Raw genomic sequence first — 23,685 nt, forward strand, 5'->3', positions numbered from 1 at the left:
CTTTCCTGCGTTTCAACCTCACCCAGCCAACATCTCCGTTTCAGGTCTCCCATCTCTTCACTACATTCATTCTCCCATTATTTATTTTTTTATCTTGAGGAGCAATGTGTTCCAATTCAACTAGTGTCTTGGCCTTCTTCCCCCACAGGCCTCCTACATTTCCCCATCTCTCAATCCAAAGGCTTTATTGGCATGCGGAAAACACATCTGTTACAGTGCCAAAGCAAGTGAAATAGATCATTCTAGCTCTCATATCTTTCTCGATCTGTCGTCTCGCCCACTCTGAGCCAAGGAACAGGACAGACGTCCACAGTCTTAGATACTTTCTCTAACCTCTCTGGATTAAACCAAATTATGATAAATGTTACATATTGGTCACAAACTAAATTCAGCTTTCAGATTAGCGTGTATTACCAATTAAAAAGTGGTCTGACGAGATTGGACATACTCGGTATAACAATCCCGAAAGAAAGACATTCTTCCTACAATACATTTTTTATAGAAAGTTGGAGCTAACCCTGGAAAATAGCACTGCTGTGTGATTCTTTAAAAAGTCAAATCAATCAATAATATTCGTAGCAAATATTTTTTATTTAATTTTACAATCTTGTAGAAAAACATTCAGAACTTTGTGAAAACATCCCAGTTGAAAAAAGATATGGCTAATGGAAGAAAAAACAGATGGTGTGAGAGATAGACGGGAGGGTTGGAAGCTGAAGGCTGGATTAAAAACAAACTAAAATAACTACTGTAAAATATATTGTTGTCCATAAAATGTATATAGTATGTATAAGCCACGTCCGAGGGTGTAGTTAGGGGAAAAATATTATATAGGAAAATATATATATATTTTTTAATATGGGAATTGGAAATGACCACACACAATTACATTGATGGAAGCTACAATCTGCAGTATTTAAAACGGATCGACCCCCTGAAAATAATAGGACAAACAGACCCTCTATTCCCTTGACTCACTTGCCTTGCCTCACCTTGCTCACCTGAGCAAGGTGAGCTCTGTAGAGAAGGTGAGCAAGGTGAGCTCTGTAGAGAAGGTGAGCAAGGTGAGCTCTGTAGAGAAGGTGAGCAAGGTGAGCAAGGCAAAGTGAGTCAAGGGAATAGAGGGTCTGTTTGTCCTATTATTTTCAGGGGGTCGATCCGTTTTAATACTGCAGATTGTAGCTTCCATCAATGTAATTGTGTGCGTCATTTCCAATTCCCATATTTAAAAAAAAATATATATATATTTTCCTATATATATTTTCCCCTAACCCTACCACCCCTCGGACGTAGGCTTATACATACTATATACATTTTATGGACACAATATATTTTACAGTAGTTATCTTTAGTTTGTTTTTAATCCCAGCCTTCAGCTCCTCAACCCCTCCCGTCTATCTCTCAACACCATCTGTTTTTCTTCCATTAGCCATATCTTTTTCAACTGGGATGTTTCACAAAAGTTCTGAATGTTTCTACAGATTGTAAATTAAATAAAAAAATATTTGCTACGAATATTATTGATTGATTTGACTTTTTAAAGAATCACACAGCAGTGCTATTTTCAGGGTTAGCTCCAACTTTCTATAAAAATGTATTGTAGKAAGAATGTCTTTCTTTCGGGATATGTATACCGAGTATGTCCACATCCTCGYCRGACCACTTTTTATTGGTAAACTACACGCTAATCTGAAAGCTGAATTTAGTTTGTGACCAATATGTAACATTTATCATAATTTGGTTTTAATCCAGAGAGGTTAGAGAAAGTATCTAGAGACTGTGGACGTTGGTCCTGTTCTTGGCTCAGAGTGGGCGAGACGACAGATCGAGAAAGATATGAGAGCTAGAATGATCTATTTCACTTGCTTTGGCAATGTAAACAGATGTTTCCCATGCCAATAAAGCCCTTTGGATTGAGAGATGGGGAAATGTAGAGGCCTGTGGGGGAAGAAGGCAAGACACTAGTTGAATTGGAACACATTGCTCTCAAAGATAAAAAAATAAATAAATGGGAGAATGAATGTAGTGAAGAGATGGGAGACCTGAAACGGAGATGTGCTGGGTGAGGGTTGAAAAGAGAAGACTGAGGGGAGGGAGAGTCTCGGAGGTGAACGGGGGAGCGTGGGAATGTGACAGTCGGCTGGTGTGAATCACTGCTGACCCATAATCCTCACCTTGTGACTACTGCTGCCGAGGTCCAACCTCTGTCTCCCTCTCTCTTTTGCTCTCCTCCACTCGCTCTCACCTCTCCCCCGGCCTTTCTCCACCCTCCAACCCCTCTCTTTCCCCCCCCCCTCTTCCCCACCCTCCAACCCCTCTCTTCTCCCCCCCCTCTTCCCCACCCTCCAACCCCTCTCTTCTTCCCCACCTTCCAAACCCCTCTCTTCTCCCCCCTCTCTTCCACTCCCCCTGCCCTCACCTCTCTTCCCCACTCCCTCACCCCGTAGTGTATGTGTGACTACGGCCAGTTTGTGGCGGCTGTGTCCAGACGCTTCAGTCTTGGCTGATGATCAGCCGGAATGAGGGTGAGGGCAGGCCGTAAATTATTTATGAGAGGCTCTCTTGAAGCCAAGAGCTCATGGTGTCTGTTGTCTGTCTGGCATTATCAGACTGTGTGGCTGGATACAGTCATAAAAATAGGTCATTATAACACCTTAGTACAAAGCTGATAATGGTTCTGATAATGGGGTTAATAGCCTCAACGTGTGGAGTCATATTTCTGCTGTAATGAGTTGTTCCAGTTTCCCCAACCAGTGCTTTTAGATTCTCTGCCTAGTCCTGCTCTCTTAAGAACTTCAAGGGTGCCTTGCTAAAAGGTGACTGTTGTCTATTTGAGTTTAACACATTATTCTCTCCTTCTCTCCCTTTTTCTCTCCTTCACATTCTTTCTCCCCCCCCCCCTCCTCTCTCTCTCTCCGTTCTCGGCAGTGTTTCTGTGTTGATTTGGACCATACATATATGGCGTATGTGAGCCGTCAGTGGAGACTTTTGCCAGGCACAGCACCTCGCCTTCGTGGACAAGTGAATCGTCCGCCCCCCTCGGGACTACGCTACCCAGAAGCCCCCCTGAAGCCAGCACACTGGGAACCCCTGTCTTCTCCAACGTCCCCTGGGATATCGCGTAGTCCAAGGACAAATTGCCCAGCTCTGTCCCCTGAGCGGCCAATAAGAAAACTGCCTAGTTCTCCTCTACTTCCTGCTTTCTCTCCCAGAAGCCAATCACATACCRCTCTCCTGAATGGGGTAAAATCTGAATGTCCGATTGGATGACTGGTGGATAGTCTCTGCATTAGTTTTTATTTATTTTTTAAATATTTTTTACACCCCCCCGTGGAGTCTTGTGGACTAGATCATCCAGTTTTTTTGTTACCCCTCTTTTTATGTAAACCTTCCTGTAGCCATCCACACGTGTTACCTACACCATCCTCCACCTCCTCCCTTCGTTGTCGTGTTTTTATTTATTTTTTGAACCTACAGAATTCTACAAGTCCTTGCTGACATCTGAGCCAAAAGTAGTCATCCTTCTTGTAAGAGAGATTCTAAGTATTTAATTGTAATTGTTTTCAAAGCCGTCTCGCCAACATGAACCGCCCTGCAGCAGTGGAGATTACCTACGAGGGCATGAGGTTCCTCATCACACACAACCCCACCAACGCCACGCTCAACAAGTTCACTGAGGTGAGGCCACCATGTGTGTGTTCAAGTTCCCTCTGGAGAGACTTACACATACATCTGACTACGTGCATCAACAACCTTCACCAATATAGACTATAACAAACTCACTTGAACCTACAATTAAACATAAACATTTTAGAGTACAAGTTTGTCTCTATCTCTCTCTCTCTATCTGTCTCTCTCTATCTGTCTCTCTATCTGTCTCTCTCTCTCTCGCTCTCTATCTGTCTCTCGTTCTCGCTGTCCGTCTTTCGTTCTCGCTATCTGTCTCTTCGCTATCTGTCTCTCTCGCTATCTGTCTCTTCGCTCTCTCTCTCTATCTGTCTCTCTCTCTCTCGCTATCTGTCTCTCTCTCTCTCTCGCTATCTGTCTCTCTCTCTCTCGCTCTCTCTCTCTCGCGCTCTCGCTATCTCTGTCTCTTCGTTCTCTCTCTCGTGCGCTCGCTATCTGTCTCTTCGCTCTCGCTATCTGTCTCTCTCAGGAGCTGAAGAAGTGTGAGGTGAACACGCTGGTGAGAGTGTGTGACGCCACCTACGACAAGGTCCCAGTGGAGAAGGAGGGGATTGAAGTTATGGTGAGGATAACACGCATGCATGCACACACACACTCCTAGAGAGCAGTCAGAATTTCTACTGAACCAAAACCGGATCCCATTGTTTCCTTCCGAGGAATTGAGGGTAGTTGGATTCACTTTGTTTTTCTTTTTCATGGAATGTCAAATAAAACAGGTGGGGTTGCCCCTCTGGGGAAATTCTGTTAGTCTCTGTCCTCAACTGTCTGCCTCCCGCAGTGTGCTGAGCTAATGGGTGGAGAACAGGAAGGAATCTCTGGCTCAGATCCAGATGAATGGGGCTCCAACCAGCCCTTCTTGCTCGGTCTGTTTCTCTCTTATGTGCACTGTATGTACGTCTTTTTTATTCAGCTGTCCCACAGGTGATTCAGGAAAACCAGAGACACTTTGTGTTTGGGAGAGGAAATGTCCTGTTTCCTGTCCTTGATAGTGATCCCCACCCCTCATCCTGGAGTGTTCCTCTCCCCATTCTGCCTGTCACTCTCCAATGTATTGGATTAAAGGTTTGAGAAGGATAGCAGAAGTTTGAAAGCATGGCTGACTGGCAAACTACAGTGACAAGCTATTAGTAACACAACCCTTTCTGTTCCTGTCTTTGTCACTTCAAATATGAAACAGGATCTGTGACAGTTCGCTATCTGCCTACATAAAACTGGCCCATGATATCATAGGACAGTCAGACGGAGAGAGAGAAGGCTGTGACAGGCAGAGGATGATATGGGAGAGCGAGATGTGCTAAGCCATAGCTGAGACTGAGTCAGCACAAGTACAGAGGCTCAGATGGTCAGGGTGTCTGCCAGGACACACACACACAGTACTTCAGCATATCAAGCTTCCCAACTTAGACACACATGATACAGCTGCTCTGCTTCAATCAGGCTTTGAATCCTGTACTGCCTTTGAGCATTGTGCACTGGTTAATCTTTAAGTCTGTTGACTCACCCATGGGTCAATCTAAGTAACATTAATAACACAAATCTGTCAATTTAAGCTAGTAACATCAATCAAAATCCATGAGTTTAAGCTAGAGATGGGGTTGTGTTCAATCCACCGCAGCAGCCTATGGCGGGCTTCCGTATTTGCGGTGGAAGGTGGCCTTGTTACAGCGGTGTTTGTCAGACCATGAGACTTCCTGTAAATCGTCTTTCTCACGACAACGTCTGTAGCATCCAAACAGTTTGGCTTACATAACTATTATGACCACTCTATGGAAAGGGGAGGCTCTCAAACACGATGGGGTTAACCGTTTTGCTCTATGACCCCCACAAATGTCACGAGACTAATCAGGAGGTAACCCCCACAAACAAATGTCACGAGACTAATCAGGAGGTAACTCCCACAAACAAATGTCACGAGACTAATCAGGAGGTAACCCCCACAAACAAATGTCACGAGACTAATCAGGAGGTAACCCCCACAAACAAATGGAAGTATAGCGGTAGTTTTGTGCATACAAAAATATTTCCTTAGCTTTCTTATAAACTCAGCAACTGTCAACTGCGTTTATTTTCAGCAAACTTAATGTGTAAATATTTGTATGAACATAAGATTCAACAACCTGAGACATATAAACTGAACAAGTTCCACAGACAGGTGACTAACAGAAATTGAATGATGTGTCCCTAAACAAAGGGGGGGTCCAAATCAAAAGTCAGTATCTGGTGTGGCCACCAGCTGCATTAAGTACTGCAGTGCATCTCCTCCTCATGGACTGCACCAGATTTGCCAGTTCTTGCTGTGAGATGTTACCCCACTCTTCCACCAAGGCACCTGCCAGTTCCCGGACATTTCTGTTGTGAATGGCCCTAGCCCTCACCCTCCGATCCAACAGGTCCCAGACGTGCTCAATGGGATTGAGATCCGGGTTCTTCGCTGGCCATGGCAGAACAATGACATTCCTGTCTTGCAGGAAATCACGCACAGAACGAGCAGTATGGCTGGTGGTATTGTCATGCTGGAGGGTCATGTCAGGATGAGCCTGCAGGAAGTGTACCACATGAGGGAGAAGGATGTCTTCCCTGAGGATGTCTTCCCTGTAACGCACAACGTTGAGATTGCCTGCAATGACAACAAGCGCAGTCCAATGATGCTGTGACACACCGCCCCAGACCATGATGGACCCTCCACCTCCAAATCGATCCCGCTCCAGATTACAGGCCTCGGTGTAACGCTCATTCCTTCGACGATAAATCACCCCTGGTGAGACAAAACCGCGACTCGTCAGTGAAGTGCACTTTTTGCCAGTCCTGTCTGGTCCAGCGACGGTGGGTTTGTGCCCATAGGCGACGTTGTTGCCGGTGATGTCTGGTGAAGACCTGCCTTACAACAGGCCTACAAGCCCTCAGTCCAGCCTCTCTCAGCCTATTGCGCACAGTCTGAGCACTGATGGAGGGATTGTGCGTTCCTGGTGTAACTTGGGCAGTTGTTCTTGCCATCCTGTACTTGTCTCGCAGGTGTGATGTTCTGATCCTGTGCAGGTGTTGTTACACGTGGTGTGCCACTGCTAGGACGATCAGCTGTCCGTCCTATCTCCCTGTAGTGCTGTCTTAGGCGTCTCACAGTACGGACATTGCAATTTATTGCCCTGGCCACATCTGCAGTCCTCCTTGCAGCATGCCTAAGGCACGTTCACGCAGATGAGCAGGGACCCTGGGCATCTTTCTTTTGGTGTTTTTCAGAGTCAGTAGAAAGGCCTCTTTAGTGTCCTAAGTTTCCATAACTGTGACCTTAGCCTCTCTAGGCTAGATGGGATGCTATCCGTATGTGAAAATACCACCCTCTAGCCTAGAGAGGTTCATTGCCTACCGCCTACCGTAAGCTGTTAGTATCTTAACGACCGTTCCACAGGTGCATGTTCATTAATTGTGGTTCATTGAACAAGCATGGRAAACCGTGTTTAAGCCCTTTACAATGAAGATCTGTGAAGTTATTTGGATTTTTACGAATTACCTTTGAAAGACAGGGTCCTTCATCTCCTAGATATAGGACACACTTCAAAACCTTATTTCATATTATTCATTTTTTGACTGTCTTTTTGGCCATTTATTGATATTATTCAATGTGTTTCTATGGCCAATAGTAGTAAAGGCCAAATTAAATATTTTATTCAATTTAAATGTATATTTTTATACTTAAAGGGTTCAAAAAATTTAAAACCAAATTGCTAAATTATCTATGGTAAGACCATCTTTAAACAATTCCAAATGTTAGCTTAGTACCCCCCCCCAGCCCTTAAATTAACACAAGCCCTTGGTTTGATCCATGTTGACGATTTTGTCCCTCTTCCTCCGTAGGACTGGCCCTTTGATGATGGTGCCCCGCCCCCCACCAAGATAGTGGACGACTGGTTAAACCTGCTTAAGACCAAGTTCAGGGGCGAGCCTGGCTGCTGTATTGCCGTGCACTGTGTGGCGGGGCTGGGCCGGTGAGTGTGTTCACCTGTGTGTGTCTAAGTGGACCAGGTGATTGTGGCTAAGTGTGTGTAAAGTGGGACAGGTGAGTTGAATGAGTGTAAGTGACCTTGATTACAATGTTCCATGCTTAGCCTGTTTGCAAGTTAGCGTAAGCCTGGTTCTCTGTGGTCTCYAGGTTCCACGATCTGTTCTGTTCTGTTGGCTTCCCTCTCTTTAGCCTACATATCCTCCATGTTTTATCGTCTTATCAATCTCTCCCTGTCTATTAACCTGCTAGCAATAGACTSCTGCTTCTGTGGTTCTACCGGCTATTCTCATCCCCACTTTATAGCTAGCTTCTCTGCTGTTAGCACCACTGTCTCTGTTAAGCTATCCTGCTAGTCTTTTTCTCCAGGGTATGAGCTGGATTCATTCTCTGTTAGCGGCCCACACTAACAGGAAAAAACCCTCGCTTTGTCATACTTAGTCTGGTCCTCCAGGGTAGGGTATGCTCTGGACTCCTCATCCTCTCTCTATAGCTTCTGTGTGATTAGCTTTAGCCTCTCTCATTCTCTCTCCCTGTTAGCCTGGTTCTCCAGGGTGTGATGTTGTACACCATTCAATTTTCCGGCCCTCAAGTTGACCCCATAGAGCAAGTGTGTTACTAATTCCACAGAGGGCCGTGTAGCTGCAGGTTTTCGCTTCTCCCCTGTACTCTAGGTCTTAACAGAAAAAGAAAAACAGCCCACTGTGGAATGCGTTTGACATCCCTGCCATAGAGATTCCCTCCCGCAGTCTGCCAAGACGGGCTCCACACTACTCACGCCTGTCCAGGGTCATTGATTCAGCGCATCGCTTAGACCAGTGTTTCCCACCTCCAGTACCCCCAACAGCCCACCTCCAGTACCCCCAACAGCCCACCTCCAGTACCCCCAACAGCCCAGCCTCCAGTACCCCCAACAGCCCCAACCTCCAGTACCCACAGCCCACCCACAGCCCACCTCCAGTAACCCCCAACAGCCCACCTCCAGTACCCCCAACAGCCACCTCCAGTACCCCAACAGCCCACCTCCAGTACCCACAGCCCAACTACAGTACCCCACAGCCCACCTCCAGTACCCCCAACAGCCCACTCCAGTACCCCCAACAGCCCACCTCCAGTACCCCAACAGCCCACCTCCAGTACCCCCAACAGCCCACCTCCAGTTACCCCCAACAGCCCACCTCCAGTACCACCCAACAGCCCACCTCCAGTACCCCCAACAGCCCACCTCCAGTACACATTTTTGTTGTAGCCCCAGACAAACATACCTGATTCAACTCAGAGCCCTGATGATTAGTTGACAACTTGAATCGGTGTGCTTGTTTCCTTGTTGGACCGGCGAAATGTCCCCACTTGTCCAAATGTCCTTGTTTTACTATCCTTGTGAAGACTTCTGGTTCCCACATGATAGTAAAAAAAAAAACACACGCATTGCTGTGGCTCTGTAAGCAGTGGTCAGACAGACCTGTTTTTCTGCATGAATCTGTTTACTGCGCAGTCCTCAGGGCCGGCAGCATCTGATGGTCTTATTCACACCAGCCAGCCACAGCCTTTAGAGACTCAGGCGTGGAGGAGTTGTAGTGGTTGTTTTTCTACAGTTTTTCTCTCTCACACTCTTGCACGCCAGGGTTTCCGGTATTCGGCCGATACATTAAAAGCCGATTTAAATAAGGTTGTTGTCGGCCAGTCAAAAAAACAATCCTGTTGCTAAGTCATTTTATTAATTGATGTAAATATCAGTGGATGTAAATACATTGACGCCCAATTTTCTTTTTTTTCGTTAGTCGTCATGTTTCTTATTATACGCGCGTAGCATATAGCGCTTACTTAGCGTTTTAGCATATAGCGCTTACTTTAGCATATAGCGCCGCTTACTATTAGCATATAGCGCTTACTTTATTAGCATATAGCGCTTAACTTTAGCATATAGCGCTTACTTTAGCAATATAGCGCTTACTTTAGCATATAGCGCTTACTTTAGCATATAGCGCTTACTTTAGCATATAGCGCTTACTTTAGCATATAGCGCTTACTTTGAGTGGACAGCGCTAGCGCAACTGCTGCTTTTATAAGCCCWGTCATTGCGCAACCATTCTAAATGCAATTGTGTGTTAAAAACAGTTTTGATGGCCATGATTTGAAACGAGCTACTATTTTTATTTCTCAACTGGTAATTGAAGTGCGCCTCCGATTCGCCATTCAAGTGCAAAGGCAATGGTAGGCAGGCTATCAGCACATCACCCACCACTTTGCAATGTAAGCTGGAGGTGGTACGCATTTTGAAAAAATATACTTAATTGTTTTAACGTTAAACCTGAACGGTTTACTTCATTATTAGGCATGTCTTGGCTTGCAAAATCTGACCATAGAAAYGTAAAGGCAATTATTTTATAAAAACKTACTCATATGCCATGCTTTCCCATGTCTGGAATACACTGCATCAGACACACACACAACTGCACCACCTATCACACTTTCACAAAAAACATGGAGACATGGCTAAAGGTCAGTCAGATTTGTGAACATAATCCCTAGCTGTGTATTGCTGCTTTCCATGTTGTCTGTACCTTGTGAGGTGTGGAAACACTTTGTTGCTTTTATGGGTTTTGTCTTTTTGTGCTCTGTGCATGCTATGTCTTGCTTGTCCTATGTTGCTCTGTCTGTATGCTATGTCTTGCTTGTCCTATGTTGCTCTGCGTGTGCTCACTGCTCATTGATTGTCTGTATTGTAATTGTTTTTAAAAACCTGCCCAGGGACTGTGGTTGAGAATTAGCCGGTTGGCTAAAACCGGCACTGTTACTGAAACGCTGATTAATGTGCACTGTCCCTATAAGAATAAATTCAAACTCAAAAAGTTAATTGCTATTGGTTTTCATATCAACTTTCTTTCATTGTCCAGAAGCCAAAGGCCCGATCTTAGTCATATTACCAACCCATTGTAGTTGTTGCCTATTTAGATTCCCACTCTACGTTTCTAACAGAGATTTTCATCTGTCACATATGGAACTGCTCGCATCAGGTGCTCTGTTTACAATGGGGTTTTCCCGCAAAKTTGTTTGAAAATKATGTTTTATTGGCTGATCATTACAGGAGTTGCAGGTTCTGTTAAGCTAAATTACCATAATCAAAATGTCATTCTGCGCAACGTGGGTAGAAGTCCTAATGGATTTATGCACCCAATGCATTCAAAGTATTGACTTTTAACTCATTTTGTTACGTTAAAGCCTTATTCTAAAATGGATTCAATTGTTTTTGTCAATCTACAAACACTACCCCATAAACAAAAACACTTTTAGAATGTTTCTCATTCATAAAAAAYGGATCACATTTATATAAGTATTCAGACCCTTTACTCAGTACTTTGTTGAAGCACCTTTGGCAGCGATTACAGCCTCGACTCTTCTTGGGCATGATACTACAAGCTTTGGCACACCTGTATTTGGGGAGTTTCTCCCTTCTCTGCAGATCCTCTCAAGCTCTGTCAGGTTGGATGGGAGCATCGCTGCACAGCTTCTTTCAGTCTCTCCAGAGATGTTAGTCTTGGATCTGGCTGGCCACTCAAGGACATTGACACTTGTTCTCAAGTCTCTGCGTCGTCTTTGGTTATGTGCGTAGGGTCGTGTGTCCTGTTGGAAGGTGAAATTTCGCCCCAGTCAGGTTCTGAGCGCTCTGGAATAGATTTTCATTAGGATCTCTACTTTTCTCTGTTCATCTTTCCCTCGCGTGCTGGACTATTTTCCCAGTCCCTGCCGCTGAAAAAACATCCCACAGTATGATGCTGCCGCCACCATGCCAGGTTGCCAAGCGTTCATGTCTGGAGGAATTCAGGCCAAAGAGTTCAATCTTGGTTTTACAGACTCATTGGTCTGAGAGTCCTTTTAGGAGCCATGTTAGGCAAACTCAAGCGGGCTGTATGTGCCTTTTACTGAGGAGTGGCTTCTGGTTGGCCATTCTACCATAAAGGCTGATTGGTGGAGTGCTGCAAGAATGGTTGTTCCCTGACCAAGGCCTTTTTCCTCGATTGTCCAGCTTGGCTGGGCGGCAGCTCTAGGAATTCTTGGTTGGATCCAAACCTTTCATCCATTTAAGAATGATGGAGGCCACTGTGTTCTTGGGACCTTCAATGCTGCAGACATTTTCTGGTCCCTCCCCCAGATCTGGTGCCTCGACACACTTCTGCTCTCAGAGTTCTACGGTCAATTCCTTCCACCTCATGTTTGGTTTTTGCTCTGACATGCACTGTCAACTGTGGGACCTTATATAACAGGTGTGTGTGTGTGTGTGCCTTTCAAAATCATTGCCAATCAATTGCATTTACCCACAGGTGGACTCCCAATTGTAGAAACATTCTCAAGGATGATCAATGGAAACGGATACACCTGAGCGCAACTTCGATTCTCATAGCAAAGGGTCTGAATACTTTGTAAATAAGGTATTTTCATTTTTATTATATATTATATATAATCTCAGCAAAAAAGAAGCGGCCCTTTTTCAGGACCCTGTCTTTCAAAGCGTAATTCGTAAAAAATCCAAATAACTTCACAGATCTCATTGTAAAAGGTTTAAACACTGTTCCCATGCTTGTTCAATTGAACCATAAAACAATTAATGAACATGCACCTTGTGGAACGGTCGTTAACACACTAACATCTTACAGAGGGTAGGCAATTAAGGTCAGTATGAACATAAACTAAGGCCTTTTCTACTGACTCTGAAAAAACACCGCTCACGCTCATCTGCGTGTGAACGTTGCCTTAGGCATGCTGCAAGGAGGCATGAGGACTGCAGATGTTGCCAGGGCAATAAATGCAATGTCCGTACTGTGAGACGCCTAAGACAGCACTACAGGGAGACAGGACAGACAGCTGATTCGTCCTCACAGTGGCAGACCAAGTGTAACAACACCTTGCACAGGATCGGTACATCCGAACATCACACCTGCGGACAGGTACAGGATGCAAGAACAATGCCCGAGTACACCAGGAACGCACAATTCCTCCATCAGTCCTCAGACTGTCCGCAATAGGCTGAGAGAGCTGACTTGAGGGCTTGCAGACCTGTTGTAGGCACACCAGACATCACCGCAACAACGGTGGGCACAAACCCACCATCGCCTGGACCAGACAGGACTGGCAAAAGCGCTCTTTGCTGATTGATCGCGGTTTTGGTCTCACCGGAGGTATGGTCGAATTCACTTGTTTATCGTTGAAGGAAGAGCTTACACCGAGGCCTTACTCTGGAGCGGGATCGATATTGGGGTGGAGGGTCCGTCATGGTCTGGCGGTGTGTCACAGCATCATACGGACGTAGCTTTGTCATTGCAGGCAATCTCAACACTGTGCGTTACAGGAGAAAATCTCCTCCCTCATGTGGTACCCTTCCGCAGGCTCATCCTGACATGACCCTCCAGCATGACAATGCCACCAGCCATACTGCTCGTTCTGTGTGTGATTTCCTGCCAAGAAAAGAATGTCAGAGGAGATGCACTGCAGTAACTTAATGCAGGCTGGTGGTCCCACACCAGATACTGACTGTTACTTTTGATTTTGACCCCCGCTTTGTTTAGGGACACAATATTCTATTTCTGTTAGTCACATGTCTGTGGAACTTGTCAGTTTGTCTCAGTTGAATCTAATGTTCATACGAATATTTACACATGTTAAGTTTGCTGAAAATAAACGCAGTGACAGTGAGAGAGGATGTTTTTTTTTTTGCTGAGTTATATATACATTTGCAAAAATGTCTAAACCTGCTTTCGCTTTGTCATTATGGAATTGTGTGTAGATTGTAAAACATCTCTATGGAAAAAGAGAAGGCATCTAAATACTTTCCTAATGCACTATAGGTCCACATTTCTCAACTGGCCAGTTAATTCTTCCCGGTTACGTTGTCCAGCTCCACATTTCCTACGGAAACCGGCATGCACAAAAGGGTGTTCGTTCTGTCTCTTTCTCATATTCCCTCTATCATTGTCCCTCCTCTCCCTCTTCTCTCTGAAAACCCCTCACACAAGAATGCTCTGTCAGCTTTGAGTTTTGACATTCCGGGCAGTCTGTCTGGGATTTTTAAAAATTTTTTGTGTGCATTTTTCTTTTTGAGAGGTTTGCTTACAGTAACACTTATCAACACTATATGTGTGAACGTGATGCCCCAGTGGGGTTGCAGTGAACCCAGGGCCTCCCCTGTGGTTTCCCAGGCCAATGTCTCAGCTTTACACTACACTGCCAGCTACATGACCGACAACAGCATGCTTTACACTACACTGCCAGCTACATAACCATTGACACAGCCATGCTTTACACTACACCCCACCCTGCTACCTACATAACCATGACACAGCATGTTTTACACTACCTCCCTACCCTACATAACCATGACACAGCATGCTTTACACTACCCGTGCCACCTACATGACCATGACACAGCATGCTTTACACTACCTCCCTTACCCTGCCACCTACATACCATGACACAGCATTGCTTTACCACTACGTCCCTACCCTGCTACCTACATAACCATGACACAGCATGTTTACACTACCTCCCTACCCTGCTACCTACATAACCATGACACAGCATGCTTTACACTACCCTGCCACCTACATGACCATGACACAGCATGCTTTACACTACCACCTCTACCACATACCATGACCAGCATGTTTCACTACTCCCCACCTGCTACCTACATAACCATGACACAGCATGCTTTACACTACCCCCTACCCTGCTACCTACATAACCATGACAAGCATGCTTTACACTTACCCCCACCCTGCTAGCCTACATAACCATGACACAGCATGTTTTACACTACCTCCCTACCCTCTACCACATAACCATGACACCAGCATGCTTTACACATCTACCCTGCCACCTACATAACCCATCTACAACAACATGCTTTACACTACCTCCCTCCTCCTACCTACATACCATGACACAGCATGCTTTTACACTACCTCCCTACCCTGCCTACCTACATAACCATGACACAGCAGTTTTACACTACATCCCCACCCTGCTACCTACATAACCATGACACAGCAGTGCTTACACTACCTCCCTACCCTGCTACCTACATAACCATGACACAGCATGCTTTACACTACCTCCCTACCCTGCCACCTACATAACCATGACACAGCATGCCTTTACACTACCTCCCTACCCTGCTACCTACATAACCATGACACAGCATGCTTTACACTACCACCCTACCCTGCTAACCTACAAAACCATGATACAGCATGCTATTACACTACCTACATAAACCATGACACAGCATGCTTTACACTACATCCCCACCCTGCTACCTACATAACCATGACACAGCATGCTTTACACTACATCCCCACCACTGCTACCTACATAACCATGACACAGATGCTAACACTACCTCCCTACCCTTGCTACCTACATAACCATGACACAGCATGTTTTACACTACATCCCCACCCTGCTACCTACATAACCATGACACAGCATGCTTTACACTACCTCCCTACCCTGCTACCTACTAACCATGACACAGCATGCTTTACACTACCTCCCTACCCTGCCACCTACATAACCATGACACAGCATGCTTTACACTACCTCCCTACCCTGCTACCTACATAACCATGACACAGCATGCTTTACACTACCCCCTACCCTGCTACCTTACAAACCATGATACAGCATGCTTTACACTACTACATAACCATGACACAGCATGCTTTACACTACATCCCCACCCTGCTACCTACATAACCATGACACAGCTGATCTTTACACTAACATCCCCACCCGCTACCTACATAACCATGACACAGCATGCTAAACACTACCTCCCTACCCTGCTACCTACATAACCATGACACAGCATGCTTTACACTACATCCCCACCCTGCTACCTACATAACCATACACAGCATGCTTTACACTACCTCCCTACCTACATAACCATGACACAGCATGCTTTACACTACACCCCACCCTGCCTACCTACATAACCATGACACAGCATGCTTTACCACTACCCTCGCTACCTACATAACCATGACACAGCATGCTTTACACTACATCCCCACCCTGCTACCTACATAACCATGACACAGCATGCTTACACTACCTCCCTACCCTGCACCTACATAACCATGACACAGCATGCTTTACACTACCTCCCTACCCTGCCACCTACATAACCATGAACACAGCATGCTTTACACTACTCCCTACCCTGCACCTACATAACCATGACACACGCATGCTTTACACTACCTCCCTACCCTGCCACCTACATAACCATGACACAGCATGCTTTACACTACCTCCACCCTGCAAACCTACAATAAACCATGACACAGCATGCTTTACACTACCTCCCTACCCTGCTACCTACATAACCATGACACAGCATGCTTTACACTACCTCCCTACCCTGCCACCTACATAACCATGACCACAGCATGCTTTACACTACCTCCCTACCCTGCCACCTACATAACCATGACACAGCATGCTTTACACTACACTGCCAGCTACATGACCATGACACAGCATGTTTTACAACTACCTCCCTACCCTGCTACCTACATAACCATGACACAGCTTGTTTTACACTACCTCCCCTACCCTGCTACCTACATAACCATGACACAGCATGCTTTACACTACCTCCCCTACCCTGCTACCTACATAACCATGACACAGCATGCTTTACACTACATCCCCACCCATGCTGGCTGGTATTTGTTGCTTGCTCTGATTTATTGATATCTATATTGTGTCTGTGCTGTAGAGCTCCAGTCCTGGTGGCCTTAGCGCTGATTGAAACTGGGATGAAGTATGAGGATGCAGTGCAGTTCATACGACAGTAAGTACCACTAACTTCCACACCAGTGGAGGCTGGTAAGGGAGGTGGGGTGGGGGGGCTTGTATGGTATCAAACACTGTTAGATACTGTTCCATTCCAGCTGTTACTATGAGCCTGTCCCTCCGATTTTAAGTGCCATTAGCCACCACTGTTCCACACAGGGCATGGAGCCTAACCAATGTTTCTGTGCTGTGGAACATGTACTGTATTCTCTTCATTACTTTGTTAGAATTTGCCCAGGGCACATATTGATTTGTGTGGATGTTGTTGCACATGTGCTGCATGGTCTCTTGTGACATTATGAGGCCACTTTGTTGTTTTTCCCTCCCTCCCCTCAGGAAGAGACGTGGAGCGTTCAACTCCAAGCAGCTTCTTTACCTGGAGAAATACAGGCCCAAGATGCGTCTGCGGTTCAAGGATGCCAACGGCCCCAACTGTTGCGTCCAGTAACGTGTCAGTGTGCAGCGTCTCATCAAGAATACAGCAGCTAGTGGGAACAACATTATTCCAACCAAGGGGAGAGATTACTAWTAGTAATTATTGTGATTTGTTAACACTGAGACATGGCTAATTGATCACAGAATCAATTAATCAACGAGCGAATGATTACATTTGAATGAATGCAAATCTAGGGGTCCAACCAGCCGAACCAATGAACAAGAAGGTCAATGCACACAGATATAGGCCCGCCTCCAAGTTACCAGTGTCCTATCACGGGCACATAATTTTTTTCAACATTTTTATTTTCAGCTTTGAATCATGGGATAGCTCCTTTATATTTTTTTTTACACCTACATGAAAGTTTAACAAACAAAATCTACAAATGTTAAAATGGTATCAATATTGATGATTTGTTTATTTTTCTATTAATGATATGAATTATGGATTTGCCCAGGGTTATGTACCTTTTTAAAATGTTTGTAACCCCTTCAGCACATTAGAAGAAAAAGGAAAAATTACTGTCCATTTGGCTATTGATGTATTTTTGTACAACACAAAATCTCTGAAAAGTTCCACTGAAAATGCAGTAATATTTTTCTCTCTACCCCACTTGCTTGATGTCACTTTTTAATTACTGGGTTGGCTGGGTTTTAAATATGTCCGCTGTATTTATTCACTGGCTGTAACTAGCAAGGCAGTCTGGGGTTTGGGGCAAGGACACTTTTCTGTTTCTCATTTTCATTTTATTCTAGAGCCATGTTTTCATTTTCTTAAAAAAAAATTCAATACAATCGTGCGGGAGTGCAATCTTCAGTCCACCTCGGAAAAGACCCCCGAACCCCCTTATGACCATCACACACAGAGCCAGTTTCACAGGAAGACACTTGGCTCGTCTTAATGTAGGTCCTTTTTTTACATTCACCAAGGCTGCTTACTGGGTTTACAATAGGACTTTCCTACAATGACTGTACACACACACACACACACACACAATGATCTCAACTGTTAATCCCTCGTCTCACTCTGAAGGAAAAGAGGTGGAAAAGAAAGCAAATGGTCAGTTTCTTTTTTTATCATCTTACCCATCTTGAAGATATCCTCAATTCCTATTGGTTTTAAAAGAAATAAAGAAATGGAAATAAGATTGACCTTGTATGATGTCATTTCCTCACCGTTTCCACGTTTTAGAGTATTTGAAATGACCACCTATATTTTGTTGGTCTACTTGGCTTTTTCATTCCTGCATAACTTTTTGTGACATGAGGAATTGCTGAGTCACGCCATCATGGAAAATATATCAATCATCTATTTGATATGGATCACGTCTCATCACCAGGCAAGCTTTATCCTGAACGCGCGGCAGGTAACCAAGCGGTTAAGAGCATTGGGCCCGTAACCGAAAGGTTGCTGGTTCAAATCCCTGAACTGACTAGGTGAAAAATCTGTGCCCTCGAGCACAGCACTTAACCCTAAATGCTCTTGTAAATCGCTCTGGATGTGTGTGTGTGTGTGTGTGTGCTAAATGACTCGAATGTAACCCACAAGTCAAAAGGAACAGAGGACATCCGACAAATACTTGGGAGGCCCGGAGCTTGAGGCTAATGTATGGAAAACCAGCATGGGGTGTAAACAGCTGGGGGCCCTTATCAACTGCGTGCGTGGAGATTCTAGGATTTGCATAGGCAACAAATTATTAGGATTTATCAAACTGTCTTGTGCAACATATACGCATGCTTTCATTCACAGAATACTATAACCCCTCCCTAGAAAAACCCTGCATTCACATGATGGGAACCACAACGCCATAATCTGCTTTTAAAAAAAAAAGCGCAATGGCAAATGATCACATTTCTGTTGGTGTGAGCAGAATGTTTTAATCTTTTGCAGCAACATTGTAAACACTGGCTACACATTCTGTAAGATTGATGTTCTATTGAAACATTATTTAAGTGGAATTATTTAAAGTAACTAGTGATCCATTTATTACAGTGGACAATGATTCGAGTCTATGTAGGCAGCAGCCTCTTTGTTAGTGATTTAAACCCTTTTTCTTGGCACTAAACTACTTCCATATATCCTTCCATTCATTTTTTTAAACTGGTACCGGGATACCTCCAGGCGAGTCTTGTGAGGCTTGTTGGCATCCTAGAGCAAAACAACATGTACATGTTCGTGAGAGAAACATTGCATGCACAGTTTGAGCTACTCTAAAAMCTGACGTTGCAGGCCAGCTCAGTGCTGCCCCCTCTCACGGAGTATCTCAATCAATCAATCAAATGTATTTATAAAGCCCTTCGTACATCAGCTGATATCTCAAAGTGCTGTACAGAAACCCAGCCTAAAACCCCAAACATCAAGCAATGCAGGTGTAGAAGCACGGTGGCTAGGAAAAACTCCCTAGAAAGGCCAAAACCTATGAAGAAACGTAGAGAGGAACCAGGCTATGAGGGGTGGCCAGTCCTCTTCTGGCTGTGCCGGGTGGAGATTATAACAGAACATGGCCAAGATGTTAAAATGTTCATAAATGACCAGCATGGTCAAATAATAATAATCACAGTAGTTGTTGAGGGTGCAGCAAGTCAGCACCTCAGGAGTAAATGTCAGTTGGCTTTTCATAGCCGATCATTAAGAGTATCTCTACCTCTCCTGCGGTCTCTAGAGAGTTGAAAACAGCAGGTCTGGGACAGGTAGCACGTCCGGTGAACAGGTCAGGGTTCCATAGCCACAGGCAGAACAGTTGAAACTGGAGGAGCAGCACGGCCAGGTGGAGTCATCATGCCAGGTTGTCCTGAGGCATGGTCCTAGGGCTCAGGTCCTCCGAGAGAAAGAAAGAGAGAGAATTAGAGAGAGCATACTTAAATTCACACATGACACCGGATAAGACAGGAGAAGTACTCCAGATATAACAAAACTGACCCTAGCCCCCGACACATAAACTACTGCAGCATAAATACTGGAGGCTGAGACAGGAGGGTTCAGGAGACACTGTGGCCCCATCCAATGATACCCCCGGACAGGGCCAAACAGGAAGGATAAACCCCACCCACTTTGCCAAAGCACAGCCCCCACACCACTAGAGGGATATCTTCAACCACCAACTTACCATCCTGAGACAAGGCCGAGTATAGCCCACAAAGATCTCCGCCACGGCACAACCCAAGGGGGGCGCCAACCCAGACAGGAAGATAACGTCAGTGACTCAACCCACTCAAGAGACGCACCCCTCCTAGGGACGGCATGAAAGAGCACCAGTAAGCCAGTGACTCAGCCCCTGTAATAGGGTTAGAGGCAGAGAATCCCAGTGAGAGAGGGAACCGGCCAGGCAGAGACAGCAAGGGCAGTTCGTTGCTCCAGAGACTTTCCGTTCACCTTCACACTCCTGGGTCAGACTACACTCAATCATAGGACCCACTGAAGAGATAAGTCTTCAGTAAAGACTTAAAGGTTGAGACCGAGTTTGCGTTCTCTCACATTGGTAGGCAGACCATTCCATAAAAATGGAGATCTATAGGAGAAAGCCCTGCCTCCAGCTGTTTGCTTAGAAATTCTAGGGACAATTAGGAGGCCTGCGTCTTGTGACCGTAGCGTACGTGTAGGTATGTACGGCAGGACCAACTCGGAAAGATAGGTAGGAGCAAGCCCATGTAACGCTTTGTAGGTTAACAGTAAAACCTTGAAATCAGCCCTTGCCTTAACAGTATCTCAATTTGAAGGCCAACCGAGGTACTGCAGGCTGTCATAACCCACGAAATTGTCTTTATAAAGTAATCGGTTCAAGGACGTACATCTGGTGAAATAGAAGCAATTATTGGTACCATGATTGTATAAAAAAAAATATCGACGAATATGAAGCACGAAGATAGCTTTTTCCCCATTCACTATAATCAGGGATCCCGTTTTCTGGAAACAACGCCTGCAGTACCAAGGTCGGTCAACAAYTTGACATCCTCAATGTGAGGGGACAGACACCTTCAAAACAAACTTCCTTTAGATTTTTGGGGGACTCTGTTTTCCATGTATGAATCTGTTATTCAATGCGTTTCTATGGGCTCATAGCAGTAAGGCCAAATTCAATGTTTCTTCAAATTGTGTACTATTTTTGTTATACGGGTCCTAATATTCTAAATCCAATATCTAAATGATCCTTAGTTTGACCATCTTAAAACAATCAATATCCTAGCTTAGAATAGTATATATACTTTCCCTTCAAGTTCAAAATGGATAAATACTAACCTTCGCGCGAAAACTGGCGCAGTCGTCTTTTTTTTGTGCGCATTCACCTTTGATAAATCAGCCCCCTGGAGAAGACTGCCCAGAACGGAGTGCTATGGAGAGTTGTCGATGGCCTATATTCCCTGTGGAGCGATGGGACTAATAAGTAAACTTCACTTCAAGTAGCCCATTTATTTGCAGGTTAAGTATCTACAGGTTGGACGAGGGTCGGCCATTACCTTGGCCAAATATGGTTTACTCCTTTAGTGACAGTCTTTCTGTCCATAGTATGTGTTTGTGAAATGTTAGGGTTTTGAGTTTATATATTAATTGATGATTTAAAGAGGTAGGCTAGATAGTGCGGTTGAACCTCAAATAGAAGTTACCTAAAGTTGGGAAAGACAACCTAACAAGTGAWATTTTGGCTTTTCCGTCACTTTCTGATTAGCCTGTCTGAAGCGCGACCCACGTGACTACAACATCTTCGGGAGCTGGCGTCAGCTCGTACTTTCTGATATCAATGAGGGCCAACCGCCCTCTGGTGTTTGTACAATGAATTACCAACAAAGTCGGCATGGTAAAGCCCATCATATCAAGGCTGACGCTACTTCATTTAGGATCTCTCAGCTCAATATCCATGAACAAATGCCTGTTTTAATAATGAATTAGCCCTACTGATAAAAGATACTGTTAGATATACCTGAACATCTTTAAATCTTTAAAAATGTCATAGGTCATAGCTTTATTCATAGTCAAAATGCAACAACCAAGGCTATGCCAGCCACACCTCACCTTGTCAATGATTTATCAAATCACTTCCAACTATAATGGCTTGGTGGCACCTTAATTGGTGACAACGGGCTCGTAATGACGAAATAGATGGAATGGTATGAAATACTTCAAACACATGGTTTCCATGGTTTCCAGGTGTTTGATGCCATTCCATTTGCTCCATTCTGGCCATTTATTAGGAGCCGTTCTTGTGCTTTATAGTCCACGTGACTCTCTGACCTCGTTTGCAGCCATCTTCCGTAGGCTATCATTACATGGGTTCTTAAACCCCTCTTCTCCCGGTATTTCCCGGGCTCTCCCTGTGCTCGTTGTTATGTTCCGCACGTGTGTCCTTGTCCTCGGGACCGATGACTCACCACGTGAAGCGCTAGGGACACCGGCTGACGCTGACGGGAGAATGAGTCATCGTATCGGCACTCACTGCGAGCCAAGACCGCCTACAAGCGGAACGCGCGTTGCTCTGAGGCTGAAATAATACAAATCGAGACTAGATGTATGAATAATAGAATTCTACAATAATAGTGGGCCATGGGCCTCTACAGGTTTTGCAATGCGTGACGCAGTAGGCTAATGAAATCCTAAAACGTAGCCTATTCTAGCATGGAATTTATGGCATCCCATTCTTGTCATGAAGTTACCTGTGKTTGATTAAAACAGTTGCTTTGCTCCTTGTTGTGCCACATATGGGAGAGGCTATAAGGACACTACAGCTTGAAAAACGACTAACCAAAACTTAAAATTTACCCTTACCTTAACCCTTAACCTAATTTGAACAAATTCTGAAATKAAATATGCTTTGCAGGTCAGGAGTATCCATATAGGCTTTCCCGTCATGGATCACTGTCATGTTGGATAATGAGAATGTGGGTGAGCAAGGTAGGGGCCCTGTTTCAATACTATAGTTTAAAATGCATCCTTCCTTCCTTGTAGTAGCCGTATCACTTATCAGGCGCTGTGGGCTATGTATTCATCGTCTCAGATATATTATCAGTTCCCCTGTCTGTTTAAATCAAATCAAATTSTATTGGTGGTGTACACATATTTAGTAAATGTTATCGCAGGTGCAGTGAATGCTTATGTTTCTAGCTCCAACAGTGCAGGATACCTCACAATACAAAACAATACACACAAAAAATGTAAAGAAATTAAGAAATATCAGAATAAAGAATGTCAGAATCCAGAATATATATGTGTAATAATGCATATTTATATTCCGAACTCTCTCTGATATTGCTCATACTGTTTGTGTGTGTGTGTGTGTGTGTGTGTGTGTGTGTGTGTGTGTGTGTGTGTGTGTGTGTGTGTGTGTGTGTGTGTGTGTGTGTAGTGCAGTGCAGTGCATTCGGAAAGTATTCAGACCACTTGACTTTTTCTAAATACTTATTTACTTAAATATTCAGACCCTTTGCCGTGAGACTTGAAATTGCTCAGGTACATCCTGTTTCCATTGATTCCATTGATCATCCTTGAGATGTTTCAACAACTTGATTGGAGTCCACCTGTGGTAAATTCAATTGATTGGACATGATTTTGAAAGGCACACACCTGTCTATATAAGGTCCCACAGTTGACTATACAAACCAAGCCATGAAGTAGAAGGAATAGTTCGTAGAGCTCAGAGACAGGATTGTGTCGAGCCACAGATCTGTAGAAGAGTAATAACATTTTTTTTGCAGCATATAAGGTCTCCAACAACAC

The 23,685-nt window shown here is 44.7% G+C and overlaps 1 protein-coding gene and 1 long non-coding RNA gene across 5 annotated transcripts in view; one reads left to right on the forward strand and one right to left on the reverse strand.

Annotated features, from left to right (window-relative positions):
• Positions 1-18,127, forward strand: part of ptp4a2b (protein tyrosine phosphatase 4A2b) — a 59,057-nt gene extending 40,930 nt beyond the window's left edge. For 2 of the 3 annotated variants that reach the window (XM_024137301.2, XM_024137300.2), the window contains exons 2-7: positions 2,929-3,243; positions 3,570-3,678; positions 4,157-4,249; positions 7,540-7,670; positions 16,468-16,542; positions 16,881-18,127. In XM_024137301.2, coding sequence (XP_023993069.1) covers positions 3,239-3,243; positions 3,570-3,678; positions 4,157-4,249; positions 7,540-7,670; positions 16,468-16,542; positions 16,881-16,992 — 525 coding nt within the window. In that variant the 5' untranslated portion in view covers positions 2,929-3,238 and the 3' untranslated portion in view covers positions 16,993-18,127. The remainder of the gene's footprint in view (positions 1-2,928; positions 3,244-3,569; positions 3,679-4,156; positions 4,250-7,539; positions 7,671-16,467; positions 16,543-16,880) is intronic. The other variant, XM_024137303.1, reaches the window with a different exon arrangement.
• On the reverse strand, positions 17,888-21,621 carry LOC139024187 (uncharacterized). 2 transcript variants are annotated; one of them, XR_011475479.1, is made up of 2 exons: positions 21,217-21,621; positions 17,888-20,209 (listed from the first exon to the last, which is right to left on the reverse strand). It is a non-coding gene; the product is annotated as an uncharacterized lncRNA (long non-coding RNA). The 2 variants fall into 2 exon arrangements; XR_011475478.1 differs by having other exon boundaries at positions 17,888-20,254.
• Positions 21,622-23,685: the final 2,064 nt, after the last annotated feature.

The sequence above is a fragment of the Salvelinus sp. IW2-2015 genome, unplaced genomic scaffold (genome assembly GCF_002910315.2).
Source record: "Salvelinus sp. IW2-2015 unplaced genomic scaffold, ASM291031v2 Un_scaffold1146, whole genome shotgun sequence".
NCBI lineage: Eukaryota > Metazoa > Chordata > Actinopteri > Salmoniformes > Salmonidae > Salvelinus > Salvelinus sp. IW2-2015.